The sequence below is a fragment of the Medicago sativa genome, chromosome 1 (genome assembly GCF_051527215.1).
Source record: "Medicago sativa cultivar Bolivia chromosome 1, Bolivia_mono, whole genome shotgun sequence".
Taxonomy (NCBI): Eukaryota; Viridiplantae; Streptophyta; class Magnoliopsida; order Fabales; family Fabaceae; genus Medicago; species Medicago sativa.
In genome coordinates, this window is record NC_140749.1 from 60,383,816 (window position 1) to 60,393,426 (window position 9,611).

At 33.2% G+C, this 9,611-nt stretch overlaps 1 protein-coding gene and 1 pseudogene across 1 annotated transcript; both read left to right on the top strand.

Annotated features, from left to right (window-relative positions):
• The first annotated feature begins 1,271 nt into the window (after positions 1-1,271).
• Positions 1,272-1,674, top strand: LOC146955982 (auxin-responsive protein SAUR32-like; annotated as a pseudogene).
• Positions 1,675-7,326: 5,652 nt separating this feature from the next.
• LOC146955983 (auxin-responsive protein SAUR32-like) lies at positions 7,327-7,906 on the top strand. The gene has a single exon (XM_085716086.1). The coding sequence runs from the start codon at positions 7,389-7,391 to the stop codon at positions 7,707-7,709; it is 321 nt and encodes a 106-aa protein (XP_085572212.1). The 5' UTR covers positions 7,327-7,388; the 3' UTR covers positions 7,710-7,906.
• The last annotated feature ends 1,705 nt before the right edge of the window (positions 7,907-9,611 follow it).

A 9,611-nucleotide genomic window follows, 5' to 3' on the forward strand; every position in this document is an offset into this window, starting at 1 on the left:
ACTTCATCATGTTCATCTTCAACATCTTTTTAGTCAAGTTATTGCAGCAGACCCCTGAATCAAAATATATAACATTTTTCACGGTTTACCGGACAAAACTGCACTATATGCTTGTATAATTCAATTGAATTTATAATTAGAATTTACTAGCAAGCCATTAGAGCTTGGTGCATTCACCCGAACTTTCAACATTGTGATTCATTTTCTCGAACATGATTCAAATTATCATTAAAAAAAAAAAGTTTTCAATTACATATCTTTTGCTTAGTCCAAAATATCTTTGCTTCATCCAATCTATCAAAAGAAAGTATTTGATTCGTCCAAAGTATATGTGCAATGAAAGAGTTTTCAATCATGCTATTTGGCAATCAGTATTTGATCGTTTGTCCAATGTATCAGAAAAAAAGTTCTCACTTTGTCCAAAATATCTTTGCCCTAGTTCGAAACATTCAAATCAACAAAATATATATCTTTTTTGGTCTTTGTTGGTTTTTATTAGCTGGTCAAACAAGTGTATCGATAAAGGCACATACAAGTGATAGATACTTGAATTCTTTAAAAATATATATATATATATATATATATATATATATATATATATATATTGAGAGATGTCGAATTAAAAATATCTCATTTATCAACTGAAATTAATTAGTCTATGCAATTATACACATATATAATTTTTTTAATGGTTAACCTTTGATTGCAATTTGTGGTTTCCTTCACTGTTCATAAATTATAAAGAAATGGAAGGCAAGCAACCAACAAGTTGCGTTGCTAATCCAAACAAAATAAGAGCTTTTTGCCTAATGAGATGGATATATCTGGGGACAACAAGTTCTTGGCCCTCCCTGCCCTCCCTTCAAATAAGAGCTTTTTACCTAATGAGATGGAAGTAATTGACATATCATATAATGATATTAATGAATGCGGGAGCAGATTCTCTCCTGTGACTTGAGAGTCCGGTGAGATCTAAGCCATTTATTTTCCACTACTCCATGTGGGGCCCTCAACATTGAAATAATTGAATGGTATTGATGTTCACTACTCCATGTGGGGCCCTCAACATTGAAATAATTGAATGCAGTGTATAGGGCTAGACACACCAATACAATACCGGACATTATGTAGCTACGTACTTGTTCTCAGTTAGCATATTAATGGCCACACTCTATACAAGATATTATATTCCTATATCTCTTAATAATCAGATACTACCTTGTTAATTGTTCTTTAAGTATTCTCGATTAACTCTTTCAATAATATTCAAGATGCTTAGTTCTTTTGTTGGTAAAGTACAAAAGAGTTTATCACTCTTTTACCGAGAAAGCATGCACTGAGCTATTGGAGTGAAGATCATGCCACAACTGGGCTTGCCGATGATGTCATGAAAGGTTACTTTGCTGTTCTTGCAAAGAAGGGTGTAGAAACTAGAAGGTTTGTTGTTGGATTAGATTACTTAATTGATCCTACTTTTTTGGGATTGCTTGATGATGCTTGGGAGGAGTATGGTTTCAGACAGAAGGGAACTCTTGTGGTTCCATGTAGGCCTATAGAATTACAGAACATTTTAGATGGTCGGAAAACATAGAGAAGACACAACACCGTTGAAGGAAATGACCATATTCCGGAGTCAAGATCCTCTTTATTTCTGTAAAGAAATGAATGATTCCATTAACGAGAGATAGACGTAAAAATGAAATTGTTGGGCTACATTTTAAAAATTATTTTTAAACACGAGTCCTATCAAATCCTCATTAATTTATATCTTTCTTTCTTCTAATGTAGTCCTCAATTAAAAAAAATGGATAAAATCCCAACCCCATATGCTGCATCGTGGTCATCTTACTAAATGAGAAGAACAACTACTATAAGGTCTAGGAATTCATATCAAAGATATTGCTTGTCCAATGTATTTTTAAGTTTCATCTATAGTTTATAAATTGTTGCACCAATAAGATGTGAGTGCATCTACGTGTTTGCGATGATAAATTAATTGATAGTAAACTTGCTTAAAAAAATTGAGGCTTTGTTTACACTACAAGAAAATTGTCATTTTGCGACACTCAGATTGCGACATATTGGCACAATTGTCGCAATGTTGCTTTTTTAATGATTTTTGCAACGGTTCATACGACAGTTTGCTCAAATGTCGCAATGTATTAATTGTAAAATAGAGAATGGCATATAGCGCGAATCGAAAATAGAGAGCGCTTCTTCCAAAAATATTGGCTCCCTCTCATTTTATTTTCAGAAAAATAAATAAATAAAACAAAAACTTAAACCTCCGTGACCCTTCTCACTCCCAAATCACTTCTCACAAATCGTTTCAATTCAACATGAAAACTATGAGGGAATCATTCACCTACTCGCACATTTTTTTGTTTCTTTTCCATTATGTTGTAGAAGTGACTCAAAAATGGGGTTTCTGAAACTGCCAAAATCAGGGACCGATTTGGTAAAATCAGTGGCCTATTTTGGTTGTGTTTTCAGCCTTTTCCGTACGGCAAAAATCGGCACCCGAAGAGTAGAAATCGGTGCCTAATTTTGCCAGCTGCAAATAAAATAAAAACATATTTTTGTGCTGAGATTTATTCCAATTTTTTAGGGATACTTTTATTATAAATATTGACCTTTTGTATCAGAGTAAACCTTGAGAGAGAGAGAGAGAAGGGGGCTGAAAAGAAAAGTTTAGAAACAAACAACAAATTAGGGTTTAGAGAGATTTCTCTAAGTGGGAGACACTAGGGCCGGGATTGTTTTGATTCACCTTGAACAAAACACTGTTAGGATTGAGTCTCTTGGTCATGGGAAGAGATTGGGACTTTGGGTAGAATTAGGTTTGAAGACTGATTCTTGTAACCCTTTGTTATCTCTTTTGTAAAGTTACTCATCATTTTAGTGGAACGAAGAGCTGCTCTCTCCCCCTGACTAGGTCAGCATTGGACCAAATTGGGTAAACAAATTTCTTGTGTTCTCTCTTTCTTTCTGTCGTTGTTTTCTACTTTTGCATGTGTTTATAACTGCACCCACTTATTTTGGTTGCTTGACTAATTTGCTCCACACAATAAGTATTTTATTGGTGTGATATTTTAACGAATTCACAACAATTGGCGCCCATCGTGGGACAAGGATCAAATCGATAATCAAGTACCATGGGTTCGAAGTGGGATATTGAGAAATTTACCGGAGATAATGAATTTGGGTTATGTAAGGTAAAGATGGAAGTGGTGTTAATACATCAAAAGTGTGAGAAAGCTTTGATGGGTGAATGTGCGTTACAGGTCACCATGTCGCACGCGGAGAAGACCGAGATGGTGAACAAGGCCAGGAGTGTCATTGTCTTGTGCCTCGGGGATAAAGTTTTGAGAGATGTAGCGAAGGAAACAACCGCGGCATCAATTTGGTCAAAGTTGGTGTCTTTGTATATGACAAAGTCTTTGGCTCATCGGCAATTCCTAAAGCAACAACTCTACTCATTCAAGATGGTAGAGTCAAAGGCCATCATGGAGCAACTTCCGGAGTTCAACAAAATCCTTGATGACTTGGAGAATATTGATGTGCATCTTGAGGATGAAGATAAAGTTATACTCTTGTTGTGTGCACTACTGAGATCTTTTGAATCTTTCAAAGATATCATTCTCAATGGCAAAGAAGGCACTGTTACCTTGGAAGAAGTTCTAGCGGCTTTGAGAACCAAGGAGTTGACCAAGTTCAAGGAGTTGAGAGCTCATGAAAACGGTGAAGGCCTAAGTGTTTCAAGAGGGAATGGTGGAGGTAGAGGTAACCGGGGAAAAAGTGGTAACAAGTCAAAGTTTAAGTGCTTTAACTGTAACAAGATGGGTCACTTCAAGAAGAATTGTCTAGAGAATAAAAGTAACTTCGCACAAATTGTCTCCAAGAGTGATGAGGATGTGGGTGCTTTGATGGTGTGTTGTTGGGAGAATGAAGAATGTGATGTTTCTCACCTTGGTAATGATGCCTTGTATAGCAGTGGTCGTCTGGAGAGATGTTAAACACTCAACATCAGCCTGGAGAGCCGGTGGAAAGAATACTCATGGTCAATCCGAAGAGGCGGAGGTAAGAATACTTGTTATCTACCTTTGAGGTGGAGTTTCAAGGTGGAAGACATAGTGAGATGTACGCATTTGAAAGTTGAGGTAAAAAAAAACTCAGCTTGAGGTGGAGTTGAACACACCAGGAATGGTACGACTATGGAGACCTTTGGTGATATGCTCTAGTTGTGAGCAAGGGAATTCTTCATGAAGATGTAAGGAATTCTGGAGTTTGAAGAATGTATAGCATGGCTTATGGGATTACCCTAAAAGACCAAGGGTAATTGGAAGCAAGTGAATCTTCAGGAGGACGAATTTGATCACTCCACGGGCTGAAGAGGTTATTGTGTAGACTTGTGGAACTACCTAAAATTCCCAGTGTAGGTGGATGCAATGATGGTTTTCGAGAAGGTGGAAGGCATTCCGATGGTCATAGAGGTTATGATGTATACTTGTGGAACTACCTAAAACTCCTACTGTAGTTGGATGCAAGGATCTTCACGAAGGCGAAAGGAATTCCGACGGCTGAAGAGGTTAGGTGGAAACTTGTGGAGCTACTTGGTGTAGTGGGAAGCAAGGGAAAGAGAAGCATGGTGACTTATGGTTAAATTGGCATCATCACTAATTTAGAGTCAAGGTAGAGATTGTTGTAGAAGTGACTCAAAATTGGGGTTTCTGAAACTGCCAAAATCGGTGGCCAGTTTTGGTTGTCTTTTCAGCCTTTTCCTTAAGGCAAAAATCGGCGCCTGAAGAGTAGAAATCGATGCCCGATTTTTGCCAGCAGCAAATAAAATAAAAACATATTTTTGGGCTTAGATTTGTTCCAATTTTTTAGGGATACTTTTACTATAAATATAGACCTTGTATCAGAGTAAACCTTGAAAGAGAGAGAGAGAGAGAGAGAGAGAGAGAGAGAGAGAGAGAGAGAGAGAGAGAGAGAGAGAAAGGGGGCTGAAAACAAGGGTTTGGAAACAAACAACAAACTAGGGTTTAGAGAGTTTTCTCTAAGTGGGAGACACTAGGGTTGGGATTGTTTTGATTCACCTTGAACAAAACACTGTTAGGATTGAGTCTCTTGGTCACGGGAAGAGATTGGGACTTTGGGTAGAATTAGGTTTGAAGACTAATTCTTGTAACCCTTTGTTATCTCTTTTGTAAAGTTACTCATCATTATAGTGGAACAGAGATCTGCTCTCTCCCCCATACTAGGCCAGTATTAGACCGAACTGTGTAAACAAATTTCGTGTGTTCTCTCTTTCTTTCTCTCGTTGTTTTCTACTTTTGCTTGTGTTTATAACAGTCACCCACTTATTTTGGTTGCTTGACTAATTTGCTCCACACATCAAATATTTTATTGGTGTGATTTTTTAACGAATTCACAACACTTTCCCTCAACAAAACCCCAAATCGTTCCAATTCTTCATTTTAAGTTTCAATTCAACTGGCACAGTAGAACAAATTGTTGATTTTCCTTCGAACAACAAATCGTTCCAATTCAACTAATTAGATTGAGTATTTAATTTTAAGTGTTAACTCTATATTTTCATTTCTATAAAGAATTAAATGATTCCATCTAAGAGAGATAAATACAAATATGAAATTGGTAGGACGATTTTTTAAAATTATTTTTAAAAATGAGTTTTATCAAATTCTTTTTTGTATTTTACTTCCAAACGAATAAGTCCTCCATTACAAAAAGAATGGAGAAAATCCCAACCTCGGACATATCTTGTGTCATGATTGTCTTTTATAGTTGTTGTTTTTCTCTTAAAAAAACAACAATGACTCCTATAAAGGTTTTTGTCAGAAAACTACTATAAAAGTTAGGTTTTATCTAACTTGCACAAGTAAAATAGTTTTGCTACATATATCTTTTTCACCGCTAGGTCAATAAATCACATCATATCTCATTTTATTTAATCGTGAAATTTATGGATTCAATAGTGGAAACTAACTTATGCATGATCTAAAATTTGTCCCGCTTGTGCACCATAGATATGTTTCTTAGCCAATCTATTTTGATGTTTCATCCATAATTTAAAAATTGTTGTACCAATAAGAATGAGATGTGCGTGTCTACATGTTTGTCATGATAAATTAATTTGAATTAAACATGCTTAAAAAAAATTAAGGTTATGTTTGAATTGTGTATTTAATTTGAAGTTCTAAGTTCATATTTTGATATATATTTAAAATTAAAAAAAAATAACAAAATAAATGATCATGTATAACATTTCAATCAAAATTAACTTATTTTTACAAACATTTTATAACTTTTTTAATTTAGAAAATAAAAAGGTGAATTATTGCCCCATTGTTGAATCTAAAGACAAAATAAGTTTAAATTTTTGCAAGAGAGAATTACATAATGTATTAAACATGAGTAGAAAACAAACATCAAAATTTTGAATGATTAACATAAGTTAAATTAAAAAGCAGAGAGTAAAAGTGGTGATAGAAAACTTTTTAAGAACTAGAAGTCAAAGAAAACTAATATGGAGACTAAAATGTAAAGTTGTAACCAAAAAACATATTTAACCCTAGAATTACTAGCTAGAGCTTGGTATTCACCTGAACTTTCAACCCAGTGATTTTTGTGGAGAATGATTCAAAACAATCAAAAAAGAATTTTCAATCACAACTATTTGACAATCAATATTCGATCGTTCATCCAATGTATCAACAAAAAGTCTCTGCTTAATCCAAAGTATATCTGCTCTAGTTCGATACATTCACTTTAACAAACATCTTTGTTGGTTTGTATTAATTGGTCAAGCAAATGTATAGGCAATGTCTTATAGAAGTGATAGATACTTGAGTTATTTAGTATATCGTTAGAGATTTGATTTATGATCAATATATGAAGAAGGAAAAATAAAACATATATATTAAAGGATGACAACTTAAAAATATCTCATTTATCTTGTGAAATTAGTCTCTGCAATTATGGATTTTTTTTTTTTGAGAGAACTGCAATTATGGATATGTATACTTTAGTTTACCAAACAAAGATAACATATCATCATAAAGTAAGATAATTCAATATATCTAGGGACAACAAATTCTTGGCCCTCCTTTCAAATAAGAGCTTTTTGGTTAAAGAGATGGAAGTAATTGACCTATCATATAATGGCATAAATGAGTGCAGTGTATAGTATAGGGCTAGACCCACCAATACAATACCGTATATTAAGTAGCTACGTATGTGTTCTCAATTAGCCTATAAAAAGCCACACCCTAAGCATAATATTATATTGCAATCTCTTGACAATTCAGATACTACCTTTTTAATAGTTCTCTAACTATTCTCGATTAACTCCTTCAATATTCAAGATGCTTAGTTTTTTTGTTGGTAAAGTACAAAAGAGTTTATCAGTCTTTGTGCCAAGAAAGCATGCATTGAGCTACTGGAGTGAAGATCATGCCACAACTGGGCTTGCCGATGATGTCATGAAAGGTTACTTTGCTGTTCTTGCAAAGAAGGGTGTAGAAACTAGAAGGTTTATTGTTGGATTAGATTACTTAACTGATCCTGCTTTTTTGGGATTGCTTGATGATGCTTGGGAGGAGTATGGTTTCAGACAGAAGGGAACTCTTGTGGTTCCATGTAGGCCTATAGAATTACAGAATATTTTAGATGGTCGGAAAACATAGAGAAGCTACCCTATAGGGTCATATTCCGGAGTCAAGATCCTCTTCATTTTTGTAAGGAAATGAATGATTCTATTTATGAGAAGAAGAAGACCAACTCCTATAGGGTCTAGGAATATCAAAGATATTGTTTGTCTAATTTACTTTCAAGTTTCATATATAATTTAAAAATTGTTGCACCAATAAGATATGAGTGCATCTACGCGTTTGTGATATAAATTAATTGGAATCAAACTTAGCTTAAGAAATTAAGGTTATGCTTGGTTTGAGTATTTAATTTGAAGTTCTAAGTCCATATTGATATATAAATATATTTAAAATTAAAAGAATAACAAAATAGATGACCATGTATAACATTTCAATCAAAATTAATCTATTTTTTTTACAAACATTTTATAACTTTTTTTTAATTAGAAAAGAAATTTTGATTTTTTTAATTGTTTGTTTTATGTTTTTTTTTATATTTCACATATAAAAAGTTGATCATATAAATATAAAAAAAAAATGTTATGATTCAAATTATAGCATATGAGGAAATACACTCCAATAACCGAATTGATTGAGGTAAATAGATATGTGGGTAAACGTGATCCTAAAATCAATGAAGCTTGAATATGCATAAATAGAAAATTTTGATTTTATGTCAAAATTGGCTGAAGTTCTTCTTCCCTTTCCTATTGCTATTTCATCTTAGGTACTCTCCAATAGAGTAATGACTTTAAGCATTTGTGCTTAAGTTCTTCTTCTTCTTTCCTTTCTAATGCTATTTCATCTTTTCCATAAATTGATTATGTACATTGTACTATTATTCCTAATCAATGCAACTTCCAAATTTTCTTGATCTATTTCAAATTATTATGATTTTATTGATAGTACGATACCCTTACACAAAACATTATCACATGAATGAAGTCGAGCATTTATGAAATTCACAGGTGAAAATGAAAAATAGTAGTGGTATTTGTTTATCAAAATTAATAACTATGTAAAACATACATCGAGCACCAAATTTGTAGCTGTTTAGTTTTGTCGCGATGTATATTTGAGAAAGATAAATTTAACCGTATAAATATTATTATGTTAATTGTTATGTTAATCAAAGTAAATTGATTAACAATTTAGATACTGAGCTTATAGAGAAAATTAGATATTGAGCTTATGGTGACCTAGCTGTTTGGTTTTTTTTTTTTACAAAAACTAGACTTTTCACCCGTGTTATCGCACGGGTCTGATATAGATGAAGATTATTTTTGAACAAATGATTTTTTTAAATTGCTAGTTGCGACTAACATGTATGACATTTATATTATATTCGCAATAAGACAATCGAATATAATGACATGAAACAAAATAAATTTATCACAACCTTACACTAATTTTATCTTACAAAAGTAGTCTAAGTTATAAGTTTTTGCTGGATGGGGTAATAGGAACGTGATCACTACTTGATATTTTTTAGACAACTTGATCACAACTTAATCATATTAATGTACTCCACATGTTTGATTGTTTCCTCTGTGATCCAATTCAGTTCACTCTCTATACATCCAATAGCTTATTTTGTTGTTTCAAAAAAAAAAAAAAAACCAATAGCTTGTCGCAAAAGTGTGTCTAGGAAGCTTATTAATGCATTGTTCAATATCAGTGATTTATGATTTTTAAGATTGAATTAGTAATGTGACATAAACACACTTCAGTGGAATACAATTGTATTTTACTCTTTATTCTCTTTCAATTTTACTAAAAGTGTGCCAATTGATTAGGAACATACCTAATATGCAAAACCTGTAGTTTTTGAAATTGGAAATAAATTGATACTTCACTTGCTGTTAAAAAATAAATAATTTGATACATCAGACAACAATAGAACCCTTATAGAGTGTGAAAGCCACTGATCCAAGATGA